The sequence below is a fragment of the Pristiophorus japonicus genome, chromosome 12, assembly GCF_044704955.1.
Source record: "Pristiophorus japonicus isolate sPriJap1 chromosome 12, sPriJap1.hap1, whole genome shotgun sequence".
Taxonomy (NCBI): Eukaryota; Metazoa; Chordata; class Chondrichthyes; family Pristiophoridae; genus Pristiophorus; species Pristiophorus japonicus.
In genome coordinates this window covers 167,590,741-167,613,724 of record NC_091988.1, presented here as the reverse complement: position 1 = coordinate 167,613,724, position 22,984 = coordinate 167,590,741, and the positions used below count along the sequence as shown (strand labels likewise).

The 22,984-nt window shown below is 45.1% G+C and overlaps 1 protein-coding gene across 1 annotated transcript in view; it reads right to left on the bottom strand.

Annotated features, from left to right (window-relative positions):
• LOC139276887 (brefeldin A-inhibited guanine nucleotide-exchange protein 2-like) overlaps positions 1-22,984 on the bottom strand; it is a 118,261-nt gene that overhangs the window by 39,853 nt on the left and 55,424 nt on the right. Inside the window, exons 11-15 of the mRNA XM_070894884.1 lie at positions 16,600-16,699; positions 15,689-15,828; positions 8,941-9,049; positions 7,766-7,967; positions 6,761-6,768 (exon numbers count right to left, since the gene is read on the bottom strand). Of these exons, the coding sequence (XP_070750985.1) occupies positions 6,761-6,768; positions 7,766-7,967; positions 8,941-9,049; positions 15,689-15,828; positions 16,600-16,699 (559 nt within the window). The remainder of the gene's footprint in view (positions 1-6,760; positions 6,769-7,765; positions 7,968-8,940; positions 9,050-15,688; positions 15,829-16,599; positions 16,700-22,984) is intronic.

Below are 22,984 nucleotides of genomic sequence, written 5' to 3'. Positions count from 1 at the left end.
GGGGGGGATGGAGGAGGGAGGGGGAGGGGGGGATGGAGGAGGGAGGGGGAGGGGTGATGGAGGAGGGAGGGGGAGGGGGGATGGAGGAGGAAGGGGGGGTTATGGAGGAGGAAGGGGGAGGGGGGATGGAGGAGGAAGGGGGAGGGGGGATGGAGAAGGAAGGGGAGGGGTGATGGAGGAGGAAGGGGGAGGGGAGGATGGAGAAGGAGGGGGGATGGAGGAGGTTATGGGGGATGGAGGAGGAAGTGGTAGGGGGATGGAGGAGGAAGGGGAGAGGGGATGGAAGGGGGAGGGAGGAAGAAGGGGGAGGGGGGATGGAGGAGGAAGGGGGAGGGGGGGGGATGGAAGAGGAAGGGGGAGGGGGGAGGGGAGGATGGAGGAGGAAGGGGAGGGGGGGAGGGGAGGATGGAGGAGGAGGGAGGGGGGGAGGGGAGGAGGGGATGGAGGAGGAAGGAGGGGGGGTGGAGGCAAGGAGGGGGGGATGGAGGAGGAAGGGGGAGAGGGGGGGATGGAGGAGGCGGGGGGAGGGGGAGGGGGGGGGGGGATGGAGGGGGGAAGGGGGAGGGGGGGGCGGGGGAAGGGGAGGGGGGGGGGGGGATGGAGGAGGAAGGGGGAGGGGGGATGGAGGAGCAAGGGGGAGGGGGGATGGAGGAGCAAGGGGGAGGGGGGATGGAGGAGGAAGGGGGAGGGGGGGATGGAGGAGGAAGGAGGAGGGGGGGATGGAGGAAGGGGGGGAGGGGGGGATGGAGGAGGAAGGGGGAGGGGGGGATGGAGGAGGGAGGGGAGGGGGGATGGAGGGAGGAAGGGGGAGGGGGGGATGGAGGAGGAAGGGGGAGGGGGGGGATGGAGGAGGAAGGGGGAGGGGGGGATGGAGGAGGAAGGGGGAGGGGAGGAGGAGAGATGGAGGAGGAAGGGGGAGGGGAGGATGGAGGAGGAAGGGGGAGGGGAGGATGGAGAAGGAGGGGGGAGGGGAGGATGGAGGAGAATGGGATGGGTGGGGGGAGGGAAGGAGCTGAACGGCCGGGCCCCAAGACTTCGGGCTTGATTTACAGGTAGGTGGCGTCGGGTCTCGGAAGTCTGGGGGGGGGGGGAGTCGCGGGGTTCCGGGGGGGGGGGATGGGGATTCGCAGAGGTCGGGGTGGGAGAGAGGTCGGGGGTGGGAGAGAGGTCGGGGGAAGAGAGTCACGGAGGTCGGGGGGGGGGGGGGGGGTGGAGGAGGAGCGGAGGTCGGGTCGCCAGGGGTGGAGGAGGGGGTGGGTGGGCGGGTCGGGTCCGGTGGGAGGTGAGCCTTATCCACGCAGCCCCAGTGAGGCCATTCGGCCAGGGCTAGGGGCTGCGTGCTTCGGGCCCCTCCCACAGTCTTGGGTGCCTGGAGCTACTGCACATGCGCGCCCACTGTTGCGCGCATGTGCAGAGGTCCCGGCACTGTTTTCAACGCAGGGACCCGGCCCCGGCTCCGGTCCCCACAGTTCTTGCTGCGCCGCACCCAGCTCCAGAGAACCTGCAGGGAGCCGGAGAATAGGTGAGTTTTTTTTAGGCGCACTTTGTGGCACGAAAAGCGGGTATCCAGGTCCCGGCTGCGCCGTTTTAGGCGCAGCACGAAACTTGGGCACCTTATTTCTTTACGTTGACTAGCTGCATGCCATGTTTTGGGGTAGAAGGAAATGGTGGTTGGGGTTACAATATTAGAGGGTGGCAAATCTTGAGCTATTTTCTCACATCTCTCAGTGACTGGTTACAGATTGACACTTTGAAGTTATATCAGCACGTCACTGTCATCCTTTGGGCAACACTATGGGGCCAAGCTTCGGCCTGAGTTGCTCCTGTTTTTTTGGAGCAACTGGTTTAGAATGGAGTATCTTCGAAATTGCTATTCTCGGAATTTTAGTTTGCTCCAGTTCTCGTCAGTTAGAACAGTTTCAGTTTGGAACAGATTTTTTTTTTCAAAAAGGGGCTTGTCCGGCCATTTACGCCCGTTTTGAAAGTTTAGGCAGTGAAAACATACTCCAAACTAACTTAGAATGGAGTAAGTGTAGATTTTTGTACGCTCAGAAAAACCTTGTCTACACTTAGAAAATCAGGCGTAGGTTACAAATCAGGTGTAGGGAATGGGGGGGGGGGGGGGTTTAAAGGGAAGTTTACAAACATTAAACACTTCAGTTTTACAAATAAAGAGCCATCATCAATAATAAATAATAAATACATCAATAAATCAACCAATAAATCAATCAAAAAAAATTAATAAAAAATTTTAAAAATCAATAAATAAAACATTTTCTATTTACCGACTGCAGCACCGGGAGCCTTCCAACAGCGTGCCGGGACGCCCCCCCCCCCCCCCCCGGTGTGTCTCTCACTCTCTGCCTGTCAGTGTCTGTGTTTCTGACAGCGAGGGGAGGGGAAAGGGAAGGAGAGGGGAGGGAGGGAAGGGAAGGAGAGGAGAGAGGAGGGAGGGAGAGAAGGAGAGGAGAGGGAGAGGGAGAGGGAGAGGGAGAGGGAGAGGGAGAGGGAGAGGGAGAGGGAGAGGGAGAGGGAGAGGGAGAGGGAGAGGGAGAGGGAGAGGGGAGAGAGAACGGACCGGGCCCAAGACTTCGGGCTAGTTTTAGAGGTAGGTGGCGTCGGGTGTCCGGGGGGGGGGGGGGGGGGGGTGTGGCGGCAGAGGTTGGGTCGCCGGGGAGGAGCAGAGGTCGGGTGGGGAGCAGAGGTCAGGTCACCGGGGGGCGGGGGGGGAGTGGCGGTCAGGTCGCCGGTGGGGAGCGTACGTCGGGTCGGGGGGGGGGGGGAGAAGAAGTCGGGTCCGGTCCGGTCCGGGGATGGGGGTAGAGCGGGAGTCAAGTCGGGTCAGGTCGGGAGGGAGCTGGGCGTGGGAGGTGAGCCTTATCCACGTAGCCCCAGTGAGGCCATTCGGCCAGGGCTAGGGGCTGCGTGCTTCGGGCCCCTCCCGCAGTTTTGGGTGCCTGGAGCTACTACACATGCGCGCCCACTGTAGTGCGCATGTGCAGAGGTCCCGGCACTGTTTTCAGCGCAGGGACCTGGCTCCACCCCCCGCAGCTCGTGCTGCGCCGCGCCCAGCTCCAGAGGACCTGCAGGGAGCCGGAGAATCGTTAAGTTTTTTTTAGGCGCACTTTGTGGCACGAAAAACGGGCGTCCAGGTCTGGGCGGCGCGGCCCGAAACTTGGGCCCATTGTGTGGCAACACGAAGGTTCTGATGCAATGCATATAAATTACAGGATAATTAACATTGCTGACATTCTACAAGAGTGACTGTGAAATGCAGGTGCATAGAATATATTTTATGTACACACACACACACACAAAGATTTCATGATTGATTTTCACCTCCAAATAAACAGTGACGTGAATTTGATGCTTTCAAGTAGCAGCTGTATGTCCACTTACTGCAAATGACGACAGCAGAGCAGCAGTCAGAACATGCTGAAAGCTGAAACTGTTTTGATAGAATTTCAGTCAGTTACCGAGAACGACTATACATTGCATCAAAGCAGCCAGGTGCAAATGTTCATGGTCAATTCTAAACCACAAAAACTATTCGACAAAGACTATAAGGCTCATTGGTGCTACTAACTTTTCAACGAGCTATCTACTCTAATCCCATCTTCCTACATCATCTTATATTCTTGCTTTTCAAATACTTATCCAATTCCATTTTAAATGATGTTGTAGCCTCAGCTTCAATAGCCACTTGTATTTTAATATTTTAATGAACTCCTTCATTTGTCCAGTGGTAATCCTTAATTTATGCTCTCTCGTTAGTGATTTGTCAACCAGTAAAAACAATCTTACACCATTTGCTCTAGCTCCATTCAGAAAAAGAATGGGATCACTCACTAAACTTTAAACAGTAAGTTATATTAAAACATATATATCTATCTGTTTCTATCTTGTTTAAGTTCTACAAGTATAATTTGCCACCCTATGAAAATGGCTTACAGTAGTTGTTGAGGAAAAATTGACCATGTTTTTGATGTGTACATTAATTTTTTTCCTCAAACTATTTTCACAAAGTGGTAAATTATACTTGTGGAATTTATAAATGCTAATCAATAGTTCTGCCTTAAGATACGCAGGTGAGACTATACAACTCAGTTGTGTCAACTTCGTTCAAAAATTAGGATTAACCTTCGAAGTGATCACACAGCATGTCAATGATAGACTTGCATTAGTTGCTCTGCACAACACACTAAGACTGATTCATAGCTGTTCAAAGTTTACATTTTTGCTCTGAGAACAGGTAATTGATCATGGGTCAGCTAGCACCTTTAAAAAAGGATTGGATCAATATCTATTGAGAAACAAGATTGATGGTTACTAAAATATTAACAAAACAGCATGTTTTTTTTGAAGAAATGTCAAGGAAATTAAGTCAGTGCCCTTAAATAGGGAACCAACATGTGGGTCTGAGCAAACCTTTGGCTGAGTGGCAGCATTCCCACCTCTGGGTCAGAATGTTCAAGGCTCAAATCCCAATCCAGACACTCCCTGCAAACGGATCTCTCGCTCTAAATTCTGGATCAATATCTAGCAGGGGGAGGTGGTCCTCCCTCATCAGGTGTGTTCTGGGAATCGATAAAATCATCCCACTAAATTGGACGGATCACCCCATCGGCTGGTATTAAGATAGTTACATTCACTTCGTGCCTGTCAGACCATTAATCAGCCTGCAAATCCTTGCATAATTTCACACTATTCTCTCTGGGGGAAGTGCAAAGATATGAAAACAAGTGGGCCCAGCATTTTCTGAAAAACTGCATCTAAATAACATGCATGTATGACACAATGACAATTTTGGGTGTAAGACATGGAGGAAATGCAGGTGTAATTAATAGCATTGCCAGCAAAGTCAAAGCCCATGGAATAAAAGGGACAGTGGCAGCATGGATATGAAATTGGATAATTGACAGGAAACAGAGAGTAGTGGTGAACAGTTGTTTATCGGACTGGAGGAAGGTACATAAGTGGTGTTCCCCAGGGGCTGGTACTCGGACCACTGCTTTTCTTATTATATATTAATGATATATATTGCACTTGGGTGTACAGGGTACAATTTCAAAATTTGCATATGACACAAAACTTGGAAGTATACTGAACAGTGAGGAGAATTGTGATAGACTTCAAGAGGACATCGACAGGTTGATGGAATGGGCGAACACGTGGCAGATGAAATTTAATGCAGAAAAGTGTGAAGTGATATATTTTGGTAGGAAGAACGAGGAAAGGCAATATAAATTAAAGGGAACAATTTCTAAAGGGGGTGCATGAAGATAGAGACCCAGTGGTATATGTGCACAAATTGTTGAAGGTGGCAGGGCAGGTTGAGAAAGCGGTTAAAAAAAAACATACGGGATCTTGGGCTTCATAAATAGAGGCAGAGAGTACAAAAGAATAGAAGTTATGAACAACCTTTATAAAACACTGGTTTGGCCTCAATTGGAGTATTGTATCCAATTCTAGGCAATGCACTCCAGGAAGGATGTGAAAGCCTTTGAGAGGGTGCAGAAAAGATTTACAAGAATGGTTTCGGGGATGAGGGACTTCAGTTACGTGGACAGACTGGAGAAGCTGGGATTGTTCTCCTTAGACCAGAGAAGGTTGAAAGGAGCTTTGATAGAGGTGTTCAAAATAATGAGGGGTCGAGACAGAGTAGATAGAGATAAACTGTTCCCATTGGCAGAAGGGACACAGATTTGTGATTGGCAAAAGAACCAAAGCGTCATGAGGAAAATCGCTTTTACGCAGCGAGTGGTTAGGATCTGGAATGCATTGCCTAAAGGGGTGCTGGAGATTCAAATGTGGCTTTCAAAAGGGAATTGGGGCTTTCAAAATGGAATTGGATAGGTACCGGAAGGAAAAAAATGTGCAGGGCTACAGGGAAAGGGTGAGGGTTTGGGACGAGCTGAAGTGCTCTTGCAGAGAGCCGGCAAGGGCTCGACAGGCAGAATGGCCTCCTTCTGTGCTGTAACCATTCTGTGACTCTAAATAACTTATTACACTATGCCCAAATTTCCTTGATCTTGCATGGCAATTCTGCAAACCCTCTGCCGAAACGCTCAGCCACTCATGTACATAGTTCTGGCCCCATGCAAAAGTGCAGCTCCTGCGAATTTCCTGAATTTATGCCAGTTGTGCTGTAAATTAACAACTGAAATTTTAAGCAAGATAGGACCTAATGTTATTTTTGTGGTGTTTTATGGGAATTATTTTTAATTTTTCCTCATGGAGGTTTAAAATTCATTTTCTTTATCTTTGGGGCCAAGTTCCAGCCTGAGTTGCTCCTGTTTTTTTGGAGCAATTGGTTTAAAATGGAGTATCTTAGAAATTGCAATTCTCGGCTTTTAGTTTGCTCCAGTTCTTGTCAGTTCGAACAGTTTCAGTTTGGAACAGATTTTTTTTTCAAAAGGGGGTCGCCCGTTTTGAAAGTTTAGGCAGTGAAAACATACTCCAAACTAACTTAGAATGGAGTAAGTGTAGATTTTTGTACGCTCAGAAAAACCTTGTCTACACTTAGAAAATCAGGCGTAGGTTACAAATCAGGCGTAGGGAATGGGGGGAGGGGGGTTTAAAGGGAAGTTTACAAACATTAAACACTTCAGTTTTACAAATAAAGAGCCATCATCAATAATAAATGATAAATACATCAATAAATCAACCAATAACTCCATCTGCAATGCGTTTTTCTAAAAGAATGTCCGATTTTCTGACAATTCTGTGTTTTCGGAATTCTGGATTTGGGACATTGTACCTGTACAGCTGACAATGGGATTATACAAAAAAAATAAGCATTTTAATCAGAGTGTCCAGTCCACCATCGCTAAGTAACCTGATTCTTAATAACTGAAAATGATTTAAAAAACTATACAGAATAATTTACTAGGTATACTGGTGTACACTCGTCAGTTTCTTAGTAAATTAAAAAAATACATTTAAAAGCTTTTAAAATGTGTTTAGTAGTGTCCTTGTGGCTAAAAATAAGCTCAATTTTAAGAGAGACGCGCTTATTGTCTGTCAAAAAAAGTGCAGTACAAATAGTTACGTCATTTTAAGAATCCCCTTGAAGGAATGAAAACTAGTCCAATTAGCTGGAAGGTAATTAAGTCGATCGAGGGCTTGAAATTCCTTGACCTTGTGCGCAGGTTTGCCAGATTTCAGGCAAATTTCGCTGAAAAGAACAGCACAACCTTGCGGGAAACACCTGCCTTCTGGGCCTCATGTGCATAAATAATGATTTGAGGCCTTCAAATTAAAATTTTTATGCAAAAAGAGGGACTTGGAAGAATTTAGCGTCAGTTTGACACTTGCCTCAGGCCTCGATCATTATGCTAAATTCAACTCTTTTTACGCTGGTTATGACTTTCACGCTAAAACGATTCTTAGTAAATTGCAGCACAATTCAACTCCAGGAAGATCAGTGTAAATTTCAATATAACTTGCCGATTACACTTTTTCAGGAAATTCTGGGCTGTGGTGTGACAGAGAAGCTGTGATAGAATTATCATGCTTAGACTGTGGATGAAGCAAGTTTGATGGGTTAAATGGCCTTTTCTCATTCTAATTTTTTCTATGCTCTTAAAGTTGACAGCAACTTGGTTAATCAAATTCCTTCTTCATAAGCTTAATTTGCAGCCCCTGGCAGCACGAAAGGTAGTGGGCAATATATATATGAATTTGATAACGCTCTGCAAAAACAAGACAGACTTAAAGCATGACAAATATTAAAAATAACAGATTATTATATGTGAGAACTCACAAATCTATTCCTTGCTCTATAATATCCTTCTGCTGTTTCAGGACTTCAAATTGTTCAGGATCATCTGCTGCAGATGTCTGAGCACTAATACTCCCAACGCCTGATGATACTGTGGAGTCAAAGGAATTTGTACTCCCTCGTCTGCGCACAGCTTCTGCATGTTTGCCTTCACTGTTATCTTGTTCGGATGACTTCTCTTGACCTGCACATTCATTTAATGAGAAGGGGGATATTTCAGCTGCATTCTTTGATAATTTAGCTTCAGTTTAGAAATTGTTCATGACTTGTAAACATGAACAAATCTTTATGAACATCGCAAAGATAAATGTGAAAAGTAAGTGGCCCAGAATTTGCAGTCAGCGGCGAAAGAAAGGCTTTTCGCCGCTGGTCCCAAAGTACAGTTCACGCAAAGATCTCCCGATCTCGTTGTTGAGAAGTTTGGGTTTTCCGACATGTAATTCAAATCAACGTAGTATAGTGGGAATCACATAACGCAAGCGGCTGAGACATCAACAAGCTGTCGAAGCAGCCAATCGAAAAGCAGAATTCTCACAGATAGAGAACAGGGAAGTGGGTAAGCTCTTAAAAATCGAATTAAAAAAAAATATTAGAGCGTGCAAAACAAAGATTGGGGCTCTCACATGGGAAAAAAGCAAACATGAAATAGATATGAACAAATTTTAATATTTCTTAAAAAATTAAATTTTTCTTAAAATGGATAAATTTGACACTGCGCAAAATTAAAATGAGTTTTTCAGGGCCATAATCTTTATTTGGCGGTCAAAACACTGTTAAAACCCCAGATACACCTAATACCTTTGGGTCTAACTTTTAGTGGGGAATTTAACAGCTGTGGAAGAGCCGAAGTTTGTCAGTTTCCATGGTTTGAGTGATCTCACCGATTGCCGGTTCTGTGGCCTGGGAGGGGGAAACAGTACAGCCTGCGGAGGAGCAGCGAATGACAGACCACTACTTCAGGAGTTCTGCATTAGGCCGCGTTTGCGCTAAATCCTGATGTTGCGGTCAGTTTCAACGGTGAAATGACGGCGAATGAAGCCAGTTCGCCGTCATCGGGAATACAAATTCTGGGCCAATGTAACTTTTAGGTTTCCACTATTATTAGGCTTTACAAAGCTGATAGCAGTTAAATATTCACACACACTTTGCAAACTCACCTAGATTAGACTGAAGATTTGGATTTATATATAAATCCTTACTCCATTCAACCATGCATTTTAGGATGGAAACCAAACATTCCAGTCCTTTCTTTCTAAGACTCAGCTCCTGGAAGGTAAATAAACAGCATTTCCTCAGTTGGATAAGTTAGAGTACATTTAAAAGACAAATACAAACTGGAAGAAAAACCATAAACTCGAATCAAGGTTTCTGCCTTTTGCATTTTTGTACTTTGCCGTGAGCAGGATAATATGGGTTTAACATGAAAAGTGGAACACTCCTCAACAATAGGTTCAACTTCGTGACATGAAAACCTTCGGTACATGTTTTTTCCTAGGGAAAAAAAAAATCATGGAATATTCATTTCTCCACAGCTGCAACATTTTTTTCTCAAGACCGTGTTCATGCTTCAAACATCGCTAAGTTTTCCAGTGAAAAGTTCAGAGATGAGCATGTTCAGGAGTAGCAGAACAATTGCTGTAACTTTGAATACAAATTTCCAAGCCTCCTTATTTTAATCACATCTGAACTACACTGGGAAAAAGCAGGTGAACACAACATCTAGATGACAGTAAGTGGGAAATGATTGAATCCCTGGTCTATGCTGATCTCAGTGGGGACAGGGATGTATTATTTTACACAGTGTTAAGAAAAGGAACACAAAACAGGGCATCCTCCCCAATTGTTATCCAGTAATCCTGGCTAAAAGTAACTGTGTGTGGATATCGACTGAGGGCATTAATGGGTTCAGTTGTGATACCTCCTCAGTTGAATATTCTGCCAATTTTCATCTCCTAAACATAGGCGTCAACTTTAAAGCCTCAAATACCAATAGACAAATACCAGCTAAAAGTACAAATCAGAGACTGAATCTTCTTTATTCATATTCTACCACAATTTACCTTCAGTAAACTTGAGGTCATCCAAAAATCGGCAGCCCATGTCCTAACTCATAACAAGTCCTGCTCACCCATCACCCCTGTGCTCACTAACTTTCATTGGCTCCCGGTTAAGTAATGCCTCGATTTCAAAATTCTCAGTCTGGTTTACAAACTCCTCCATGGCCTCGCCCCTCCCCACCTCTAATCTCCTCCGGTCCCACCACCCCCCCTCGAGCCTGCTCCGTCATTCAATGTCATGGCTGATCTGATCATGGACTCAGCTCCAATTCCCTGTCCGCTCCCCATAACCCTTTACTCCCTTATCACTCAAAATTCTGTCTATCTCTGTCTTAAATATATTCAATGACCCAACCTCCACAGCTCTCTGGGGCAGAGAATTTCATAGATTTGCAACCCTCAGAAGAAAGTTCTTCTTATCTCAGTTTTAAATGTATTCTAACACTATGTCACCTAGTTTTAGTTCCCCACCCCCGAAAGGAACTATCCTCTCTGCATCCACCTTGTCGAGCCTCCTCATTATCTTATAAGTTTCAATAAGATCACCTCTCATGCTTCTGAACTCCAATGTGTATAGGCCCAACCTATCCTCATAAGTCAACTCCCTCATCTCCAGAATCAACCGAGTGAACCTTCTCTGAACAGCCTCCAGTACAAGTATCTGTGTAATCCTTCCTTAAATACGGAGACGAAAACTGTACGCAGTACTCCAGGTGTGTTCTCACCAATACCCTGTACTGTTGTAGCAGGACTTCTCTGGACCTGATGGCTTGCATCTTGGGGTCCTTAAGAGAAGTAGTGGCAGGGACAGTGGATGCACTGGTTGTAATTTACCAAAATTTCCTGGATTTGCAACTCTGTTTTCTGTTAGTTAGCCAATCCTCTATCCATGCTAATATATTACCCCCAACCCCGTAAACTTTTATCTTGTGCAGTAATCTTTTATGTGGCACCTTATCAAATGCCTTCTGGAAATCCAAATACACCACATCCACTAGTTTCCCCCTTATCCATCCTACTCATTACATCCTCAAAGAATGCCAGCAAATTTGTCAAACATGATTTCCCTTTCGTCGGAGAGGCACAGGAGTTCGTCGGAGAGGCCTATAAAAGGCCCATCAGTCACAGTCGGGGAGCAGGAGTTCGAAGAGGCACGGGAGTTCGTCGGAGAGGCCGATAAAAGGCCCATCAGTCACAGTCGGGGTGCGGGAGTTTGAGGAGGCACGGGAGTTCGCCGGACAGGCCTATAAAAGGCCCACCAGTCACAGTCGAGGAGCGGGAGTTCGAGGAGGCGGCGCCATGAGTCGGGAGGCCAACTGCTGCCACTGCAGCAAGGCAAGAAGGTAAAAAAGAAATCGAAGGATGATGTCACAGCCAAGGGGGTAAGTAATTGGCTGGTGATTGATGAGTAGTTTTTCTTTTTCTTTTCCTTTATCAGTATGTAACGTTTATCATTGTTGTTACAAAATTAAGTTAATCTAAAGGTTAAGTCATGGCAAGAGAGCTCGGACACGTCATGCTCCTCCTGTGCTATGTGGGAAGTCAGGAACACTGACGACTACATGTGCAGGAAGTGTATCTGGCTGCAGCACCTGACAGACCGCATTGCGGCACTGGAGCTGCGGGTGGATTTACTCCGGAGCATCCGCGATGCTGAGGATGTCGTGAATAGCACGTTTAGTGAGTTGGCCACACCGTAGGTAAAGGTTACACAGCCAGATAGGGGATGGGTGACCAACAGGAAGAGCAGTGCAAGGATGGTAAGTGCAGGGGTTCCCTGTGGTCATCCCCCTGTGAAACTGATAAACTGTTTTGGGTACTATTGAGGGGGATGACTCATCAGGGGAGAGCAGCAGCAGCCGCCAAGTTCATGGCACCGTGGGTACCTCGACTGCACAGGAGGGCAGGAAAAAGAGTGGGAGAGCTATAGTGATAGGGGATTCTATTCTAAGGGCAATAGACGGACGTTTCTGCGGCCACAATCAAGACTCCAGGATGGTATGTTGCCTCCCTGGTGCAAGAGTCAAGGATGTCTCGGAGCAGCTGCAGAACATTTTGAAGGGGGAGGGCGAACAGCCAGTTGCCGTGGTGCATATAGGTACCAACGATATAGGTAAAAAACGGGATGAGGTCTTACAAGACGAATTTAGGGAGCGAGGAGCTAAATTTAAAAAGTAGGACCACAAAGATAGTAATCTCAGGATTGCTACCAGTGCCACGTGCTAGTCAGAGTAGGAATCGCAGGATAGCTCAGATGAATACGTGGCTTGAAGAGTGGTGCAGAAGGGAGGGATTCAAATTCCTAGGACATTGGAACCGGTTCTGGGGGAGGTGGGACCAGTAAAAACTGGACGGTCTGCACCTGGGCAGGACCGGAACCAATGTCCTAGGGGGAGTGTTTGCTAGTGCTGTTGGGGAGGGGTTAAACTAATATGGCAGGGGACGGGAACCTATGCAGGGAGATAGAGGGAAGTAGACTGGAGGCAGAAGAAAAAGATAGAAAGAAGAAAAGTAAAAGTGGAGGGCAGAGAAACCCAAGGCAAAAAGTAAAAAGGGCCATATTACAGCAAAATTCAAAAGGGGCAAAGTGTGTTAAAAAGACAAGCCTGAAGGCTCTGTGCCTCAATGTGAGAAGTATTCGTAATAAGGTGGACGAATTAACTGCGCAGATAGCTGTTAATGGATATGATGTAATTGGCATCACGGAGACATGGCTCCAAGGTGACCAAGGGCTGGGAACTCAACATCCAGGGTTATTCAACATTCAGGAAGGATAGACATAAAGGAAAAGGAGGTGGGGTGGTGTTGCTGGTCAAAGAGGAAACTAATGCAATAGTAAGGAAGGACATTAGCTTGGATGATGTGGAATCGGTATGGGTGGAGCTACGGAATACCAAAGGGCAGAAAACACAAGTGGGAGTTGGGTAGAGACCACCAAACAGTAGTAGTGAGGTTGGGGATAGCATCAAAGAAGAAATTAGGGATGCGTGCAATAAAGGTACAGCAGTTATCATGGGCGACTTTAATCTACATATAGATTGGGCTAACCAAACTGGTAGCAATGCGGTGGAGGAGGATTTCCTGTCGTGTATTAGGTATGGTTTTCTGGACCAATATGTCGAGGAACCAACGAGAGGGCTGGCCATCCTAGACTGGGTGGTGTGTAATGAGAAAGGACTAATTAGCAATCTTGTTGTGAGAGGCCCCTTGGGGAAGAGTGACCATAATATGGTAGAATTCTTTATTAAGATGGAGAGTGACACAGTTAATTCAGAGACTAGGGTCCTGAACTTAAGGAAAGGTAACTTCGATGGTATGAGACGTAAATTGGCTCGAATAGACTGGCGAATGATACTTAAAGAGTTGACGGTGGACAGGCAATGGCAAACATTTAAAGATCACATGGATGAACTTCAACAATTGTACATCCCTGTCTGGAGTAAAAATAAAATGGGGAAGGTGGCTCAACCGTGGCTAACAAGGGAAATTAAGGATAGTGTTAAATCCAAGGAAGAGGCATATAAATTGGCCAGAAAAAGCAGCAAACCTGAGGACTGGGAGAATGTTATAATTCAGCAGAGGAGGACAAAGGGTTTAATTAGCAGGGGGAAAATAGAGTACGAGAGGAAGCTTGCTGGGAACATAAAAACTGACTGCAAAAGTTTCTATAGATATGTGAAGAGAAAAAGATTAGTGAAGACAAATGTAGGTCCCTTGCAGTCAGATTCAGGTGAATTTATAATGGGGAACAAAGAAATGGCGGATCAGTTAAACAAATACTTTGGTTCTGTCTTCATGAAGGAAGACAAAAATAACCTTCCGGAAATACTAGGGGACCAAGGGTCTACTGGGAAGAAGGAACTGAAAGAAATCCTTATTAGGCGGGAAATTGATGGGATTGAAGGCCGATAAATCCCCAGGGCCTGATAGTCTGCATCCCAGAGTACTTAAGGAAGTGGCCCTAGAAATAGTGGATGCATTGGTGATCATTTTCCAACAGTCTATCGACTCTGGATCAGTTCCTATGGACTGGAGGGTAGCTAATGTAACACCACTTTTTAAGAAAGGAGGAAGAGAGAAAACGGATAATTATAGATCGGTTAGCCTGACATCAGTCGTGGGGAAAATGTTGGAACCTATTATTAAAGATGAAATAGCAGCGCATTTGGAAAGCAGTGATCGGATCGGTCCAAGTCAGCATGGATTTATGAGAGGGAAATCATGCTTGACAAATGTAGAATTTTGAGAGGATGTAATTGGTAGAGTGGACAAGGGAGAACCAGTGGATGTGGTGTATTTGGACTTTCAAAAGGCTTTTGACAAGGTCCCACACAAGAGATTGGTGTGCAAAATTAAAGCACATGGTATTGGGGGTAATATAATGACGTGGATAGAGAACTGGTTGGCAGACAGGAAGCAGAGAGTCGGGATAAACGGGTCCTTTTCAGAATGGCAGGCAGTGACTAGTGGAGTGCCGCAGGGCTCAGTACTGGAACTCCAGCTATTTATAATATACATTAATCATTTAGATGAAGGAATTGAGTGTAATATCTCCAAGTTTGCAGATGATACTAAGCTGGGTGGCGGTGTGAGCAGTGAGGAGGACACTAAGAGGCTGCAGGGTGACTTGGACAGGTTAGGTGAGTGGGCAAACGCATGGCAGATGCAGTATAATGTGGATAAATGTGAGGTTATCCACTTTGGTGGCAAAAACACGAAGTCAGAATATTAGCTGAATGGCGGCAGATTAGGAAAAGGGGAGGTGCAATGAGACCTGGGTGTCATGGTACATCAGTCATTGAAAGTTGGCATGCAGGTACAGCAGGTGGTGAAGCAAATGGTACGTTGGTTTTCACAGCTAGGGGATTTGAGTATAGGAGCAGGGAGGTCTTACTGCAGTTGTACAGGACCTTAGTGAGGCCTCACCTGGAATATTGTGTTCAGTTTTGGTCTCCTAAACTGAGGAAGGGCGTTCTTGCTATTGAGGGAGTGCAGCGAAGGTTCACCAGACTGATTCCCAGGATGGCAGGACTGACATATGAGGAGAGACTGGATTGACTGATCCTGTATTCACTGGTGTTTAGAAGGATGAGAGGGGATCTCATAGAAACATAAAATTCTGACCCGACTGTACAGGTTAGATGCAGGAAGAATGTTCCCGATGTTGGGGAAGTCCAGAACCAGGGGACACAGTCTTAGGATAAGGGTCACAGTCTTAGGATAAGGATTTAGGACTGAGATGAGGAGAAACTTCTTCATTCAGAGAGTTGTTAACCTGTGGAATTCCATACCGCAGAGAGTTGTTGATGCCAGTTCATTGGATATATATACAAGAGGGAGTTAGATATGGCCCTCACGGCTAAAGGGATCAAGGGGTGTGGAGAGAAGGCAGTAAAGGGGTACTGCGGTGAATGATCAGCCATGATCTTATTGAATGGTGCTGCAGGCTCAAAAGGCCAAATGGCCGGCTCCTGCACCTATTTTCTATGTTTCTATGCTTCATAAAACCATGTTGACTCTGCTTGATTGAATCATGCTTTTCCTTAATAATGGACTCCAGCATTTTCCCAATGACAGATTTTAGGCTAACTGGTCTATAGTTTCCTGTTTTTTGTCTGCCTTCTTTTTTTAAATCACAACCATATATTTCTTATTCAGCCATAAAGACTACCTGGTAGATACAATTATCGGGGAGCAATCAATTATCCTACACTAAAATGTATTGCTTTGAAGAACTGAGTCAAGATGAGTCATAGGTCAAACAGTTCAAGCACTTACAATTACAAGATCTGGAATATAATATGCCAATTACACTATTCTTTTGATAATTTATAAACTCAAGTCTTACCTGCAAAGGCGTCATCCCCAACTCCTGACCACTTCGTCCCTGAGCAATTTTTGACAAGTCATTCACAAGACGTTCAAATATATTTGCAGCAGTTAAATCACAATCATAGTTTACGTAAATATCGACAACACATTGAGCATCTGAAATATACAAAGATCGGGATTTAACAAAATGATCGGTATCCTTCCCCCACCCCCTGACCTCAGTTCCACATTATAAAATATTAATGTTATTTCAATTCGTCAAAACTATCCTAAGGAATGGAGCCAATATTCTGAGAATATTTCACATTCAAGAAAAATGGCAATCTTTTAAAACAAAGATGGATTGGAGTATGTGGAGTTGGGAACACTTGGATACCAGCTGAAGGCACAGAAATTCACAATGTATCTTTTCCTCCTCATTCAACACATTCTGGGAAATGTTAGGTGTTTTTAAGAACCGTTCAAGTTATAGCACAAAACTCATGTGATGTACTCGGGCCAGAACCTAGTGCTAATCGATTTTTGGATTTATAAATTAGTACTTTGGAGTTGCATACTACTTCTCTGTGCACAGTTCAAATACTAAGACTGGATTAAAAAAGCTACAACCAATTTGTCACAAATCGTATTTAAAACATACAACTCATTTTTAAGAAAATTAAGATTTTTTAACATGCCATTAATTCCCATTAAAAGAAACAGGAAAAGTTACGATAAATGTTGTGTGTTGGCGATACAGTTGAGAGACAGCGGGATCATTTCAAAGGATTAGAATGGGAGAAAATACAAGTCTGATATGATTTAGATACTACATTGGAATTAATACACTGAAAAATAAATTCCTCAGTTGTGCTGAAATGAATTTTGCAACATGAGTCACAACACCGACTACAAGTAAAAGATCGAAAGCATTATAAAACACATTACCTGCACAAATCCTGGTCAGAGTCTGAATGACCATCCACTTGTGCTCAAATGTACTTGTGGATGTCTCCAAAATATTGAGGAAAATCTCTTTGAAGAAAACCTGCTCAATTGAGGAAATAGGAGTTAACACTTAAAATTCCTAAAACCATGCACAAATCATCTTGACAAAAGATAAACATATCTTTCCTAACTGAATATATATGTAAACTTGATCAATTCATAATTAGCCCTGCAATGTCACAAAACATAATGCATGGCTACAAAGAACATATTTTTCTAACAATTATTGTAAGCCTGATTTTCCAATCACATCATAATTTGTTGCAATTCTCTTTCCTAATGAATGTGTGACTGGAAACCACTCAGGACGGAAATTGTGTAAGTTACATCAAGAGAAGGTTTGCTAAATTCAGTGGATAGTACTGGTGCCTTAACGAAGGTAATCTCAGTAGGATAGCAACCAGGCAAAGGATTCAAATGGCGAGTTGAGAACGAGGCAGCCAGTTAAAAATGAATGTGGATCAGTGCTTTGTAACAACTGCCGCAAATAAAGCAAAATTTCTGGGGGAGATTCAGTGCTGCTTTGAGAAACAAGTCATAGGTGCCTATGTGGAGAGGATAGATAGATTTGCAGAAAATCACCACAAATTGTCCCGATGGCAAAAGTCGCAGTTGTGCTTCCCCAGCTCAGTATGAGCACATTTCTGATGTCAGTCAGGTATTCTGTTGGGCCTTGCCAGTCGACTAACTCAAGATTTACTCTGAAGTTCTACTTGGTACACAAGTTTAATTGTGGACCAGCTCTTATAGGGCTCAACAGGGTAGATGCAGGGAGGATGTTTCCTCTGGCTGAGGAGTCTACAACCAAGTGTCACAGTCTCAGAATAAGGGGTTGCCATTCAGGACTGAGATGAGGAGAAATTTAGTCACTCAGAGGGTGCTGAATCTTTGGAATTCTCTACCACACAGGGCTGTGGAGGCACAGTCGTTGAGTATATTCAAGACAGAGATCGACAGATTGTTGGACACTCAGGGAATCAAGGATTATGGGATAGTGCAGGAAAGTCGAGTTGAGGTGGAAGATTAGCCATGATCTCATTGAATGGAGGAGCAGACTCAAGGGGCCGAATGGTCTACTCCTGCTCCAAATACTGATGTTATGTTATAATAAGAACATAAGAAATAGGAACAGGAGTAGGCCTTACGGCCCCTCGAGCCTGCTCCGCCATTCAATAAGCTCATGGCTGATCTGGTCATAGACTCCGCTTCACTTCCCCGCCTGCTCCCCATAGTCCCTTATCCCCTTATCGTTTAAGAAACTGTCTATTTCTGTCTTAAATGTATTCAATGTCCCAGCTTCCATAGCTTAGGCAGCGAATTCCAGAGATTTACAGAGAAGAAATTTTTCCTCATCTCGGTTTTAAATGGGCGGTCCCTTATTCTAAGATCATGCCCTCTAGTTCTAGTCTCCCCCATCAGTGGAAACATCCTCTCTGCATCCACCTTGTCAAGCCCCCTCCATAATCTTTTACGTTTCGATAAGATCACCTCTCATTCTTCTGAATTCCAATGAGTAGAGGCCCAACCTACTCAACCTTTCCTCTTAAGTCAACCCCCTCATCCCCAGAATCAACCTAGTGAACCTTTTCTGAACTGCCTCCAAACTTGGCTACGTTACACTCAGTCCCTTCTTCCAAGCCGTTAATATAGATTGTAAATAGTTGGGATCCCAGCACTGATCCCTGTGGCACCTCACTAGTTACTGATTGTCAACCAGAGAATGAACCATTTATCCCGACTCTCTGTTTTCTGTTAGTTAGCCAATCCTCTATCCATGCTAATATATTACTCCCAACCCCGTGAACTTTTATATTCTTGTACAAAATCAAAAAAGGAGTGAATGTTCGAGCCAGATTTTCTAATAGTTGAGGAGCAAACAAGTTTGTATTTATGTACCATCTAAGAATAAGCAGTTTTTATTTTTTAAAGTATGTGTAAAATTCCAAGTGATGTACAATGCCAAATGATCAGTCACCAACCAATTCAGGATATTAAGATTTGACATTTCAGAAAATTCCAACTTGGCTCAGATTTTTATCATGACATCACTGATGGTGTGTTTCTTTTTAGAACATTTTCACCCAACAATCCATTCTGTGTATGATATTGTTGGAAATCTTTACTGGGGATGGGAGAAGGGTAGTATTTCCTACTTATTTGCTGGCTTAATTGGAAGTTTAGCATTCTTCTCTGAGGTCAGACTTCATGTGTTTTTCTCCTATGCCAATTTTTGTGCACACCAAGTTGGTTGGGGGAATGGAGATCAGTGCTGTGAAACAAAACACTTTGATCACTCAGTATAAACCATCAAGCCGTTTCAGGCACAAGAGTAAAGCTCCCATTATTCAGATCCAACAATGTGCCATATTCCCAGTTACATTAATATGCCACGCTAGCTTTGGGCCTCCATTTATGTATTCAATTATAGACGGTTATATGCAGTTGGATATGCATCCAATGGGAACCATAATGGCAAATGTAAAAGATCCTTACAGCCCAAGAAGAGAGACTTTCATTCTGTCAACAGGGAGCAGTTCAAATCCAGGGCCAAGAAAGACAGGACATGTGGGAACTCAGGGACACTTCCAGTGTCCCTGACGACTACGTGTGCGGGAAGTGTATCCACCTCCAGCTCCTGACGGTCCGCGTTGCGGAATTGGAGCTGAGGGTGGATTCACTCTGGAGCATCCACGATGCTGAGAATGACGTGAGTATCACGTGTAGCGAGTTGGTCTTACCGCAGGAGAAGGGTCCACAGCCAAATAGGGAATGGAAGACCAGCAGGAAGAGTAGTGCAAGGAAGGTAGTGCAGGGGTCCCCTGTGGTCATCCCCCTGCAAAACAGATACACCGCTTTGAGTACTGTTGGGGGGGGATGACTCATCAGGGGAGGGCAGCGGCAGCCGTTCATGGCACCGTGGCTGGCTCTGCTGCACAGGAGGGCAGGAAAAAGAGTAGGAGCGCGATAGTGATAGGGGATTCAATGGTGAGGAGAATAGATAGGCGTTTCTGCGGCCGCAACCGAGACTCCAGGATGGTATGATGCCTCCCTGGTGCAAGAGTCAAGGATGTCTCGGAGCGGGTACAGGACATTCTGAAATGGGAGGGAGAACAGCCAGTTGTCGTGGTGCACATTGGTACCAACGACATAGGTTAAAAAAAGGGATGAGGTCCTACAAAACGAATTTAAGGAGCTAGGAGCTAAATTAAAAAGTAGGACCTCAAAAGTAGTAATCTCGGGATTGCTACCAGTGCCACGTGCTAGTCAGAGTAGGAATCGCAGGATAGCGCAGATGAATACGTGGCTTGAGCAGTGGTGCAGCAGGGAGGGATTCAAATTCCTGGGGCATTGGAACCGGTTCTGGAGGAGGTGGGACCAGTACAAACCGGACGGTCTGCACCTGGGCAGGACTGGAACCAATGTCCTAGGGGGAGTTTTTGCTCGTGCTGTTGGGGAGGAGTTAAACTAATATGGCAGGGGGATGGGAACCAATGCAGGGACACAGAGGGAAACAAAAAGGAGGCAAAAGCAAAAGACAGAAAGGAGATGAGGAAAAGTGGAGGGCAGAGAAACCCAAGGCAAAGAACAAAAAGGGCCATTGTACAGCAAAATTCTAAAAGGACAAAGGGTGTTAAAAAAACAAGCCTGAAGGCTTTGTGTCTTAATACAAGGAGTATCCGCAATAAGGTGGATGAATTAACTGTGCAAATAGATGTTAACAAATGATGTGATTGGGATTACGGAGACGTGGCTCCAGGATGATCAGGGCTGGGAACTCAACATCCAGAGGTATTCAACATTCAGGAAGGATAGAATAAAAGGAAAAGGAGGTGGGGTAGCATTGCTGGTTAAAGAGGAGATTAATGCAATAGTTAGGAAAGACATTAGCTTGGATGATGTGGAATCTATATGGGTAGAGCTGCAGAACACCAAAGGGCAAAAAACATTAGTGGGAATTGTGTACAGACCTCCAAACAGTAGTAGTGATGTTGGGGAGGGCATCAAACAGGAAATTAGGGGTGCATGCAATAAAGGTGCAGCAGTTATAATGGGTGACTTTAATATGCACATAGATTGGGCTAGCCAAACTGGAAGCAATACGGTGGAGGAGGATTTCCTGGAGTGCATAAGGGATGGTTTTCTCGACCAATATGTCGAGGAACCAACTAGGGGGGAGGCCATCTTAGACTCGGTGTTGTGTAATGAGAGAGGATTAATTAGCAATCTCATTGTGCGAGGCCCCTTGGGGAAGAGTGACCATAATATGGTGGAATTCTGCATTAGGATGGAGAATGAAACAGTTAATTCAGAGACCATGGTCCAGAACTTAAAAAAGGGTAACTTTGAAGGTATGAGGCGTGAATTGGCTAGGATAGATTGGCAAATGATACTTAAGGGGTTGACTGTGGATGGGCAATGGCAGACATTTAGATCCGCATGGATGAATTACAACAATTGTACATTTCTGTCTGGCGTAAAAATAAAAAAGGGAAGGTGGCTCAACCGTGGCTATCTAGGGAAATCAGGGATAGTATTAAAGCCAAGGAAGTGGCATACAAATTGGCCAGAAATAGCAGCGAACCCGGGGACTGGGAGAAATTTAGAACTCAGCAGAGGACAAAGGGTTTGATTAGGGCAGGGAAAATGGAGTACGAGAAGAAGCTTGCAGGGAACATTAAGGCAGATTGCAAAAGTTTCTATAGGTATGTAAAGAGAAAAAGGTTAGTAAAGACAATCGTAGGTCCCCTGCAATCAGAATCAGGGGAAGTCATAACGGGGAACAAAGAAATGGCAGACCAATTGAACAAGTACTTTGGTTCGGTATTCACTAAGGAGGACACAAACAACCTTCCGGATATAAAAGGGGTCAGAGGGTCTAGAAAGGAGGAGGAACTGAGGGAAATCTTTATTAGTCGGGAAATTATGTTGGGGAAATTGATGGGATTGAAGGCCGATAAATCCCCAGGGCCTGATGGACTGCATCCCAGAGTACTTAAGGAGGTGACCTTGGAAATAGCGGATGCATTGACAGTCATTTTCCAAAATTCCATTGACTCTGGATCAGTTCCTATCGAGTGGAGGGTAGCCAATGTAACCCCACTTTTTAAAAAAGGAGGGAGAGAGAAAACAGGGAATTATAGACCGGTCAGCCTGACCTCAGTAGTGGGTAAAATGATGGAATCAATTATTAAGGATGTCATAGCAGCGCATTTGGAAAATGGTGACATGATAGGTCCAAGTCAGCATGGATTTGTGAAAGGGAAATCATGCTTGACAAATCTTCTGGAATTATTTGAGGATGTTTCCAGTAAAGTGGACAAAGGAGAACCAGTTGATGTGGTATATTTGGACTTTCAGAAGGCTTTCGACAAGGTCCCACACAAGAGATTAATGTGCAAAGTTAAAGCACATGGGATTGGGGATAGTGTGCTGACATGGATTGAGAACTGGTTGTCAGACAGGAAGCAAAGAGTAGGAGTAAATGGGTACTTTTCAGAATGGCAGGCAGTGACTAGTGGGGTACCGCAAGGTTCTGTGCTGGGTCCCCAGCTGTTTACATTGTACATTAATGATTTAGACGAGGGGATTAAATGTAGTATCTCCAAATTTGCGGATGACACTAAATTGGGTGGCAGTGTGAGCTGCGAGGAGGATGCTATGAGGCTGCAGAGTGACTTGGATAGGTTAGGTGAATGGGCAAATGCGTGGCAGATGAAGTATAATGTGGATAAATGTGAGGTTATCCACTTTGGTGGTAAAAACAGAGAGACAGACTATTATCTGAATGGTGACAGATTAGGAAAAGGGAAGGTGCAAAGAGACCTGGGTGTCATGGTACATCAGTCATTGAAGGTTGGCATGCAGGTACAGCAGGCGGTTAAGAAAGCAAATGGCATGTTGGCCTTCATAGCGAGGGGATTTGAGTACAGGGGCAGGGAGGTGTTGCTACAGTTGTACAGGGCCTTGGTGAGGCCACACCTGGAGTATTGTATACAGTTTTGGTCTCCTAACTTGAGGAAGGACATTCTTGCTATTGAGGGAGTGCAGCGAAGATTCACCAGACTGATTCCCGGGATGGTGGGACTGACCTATCAAGAAAGACTGGATCAACTGGGCTTGTATTCACTGGAGTTCAGAAGAATGAGAGGGGACCTCATAGAAACGTTTAAAATTCTGACGGGTTTAGACAGGTTAGATGCAGGAAGAATGTTCCCAATGTTGGGGAAGTCCAGAACCAGGGGTCACAGTCTAAGGATAAGGGGTAAGCCATTTCGGACCGAGATGAGGAGAAACTTCTTCACCCAGAGTGGTGAACCTGTGGAAT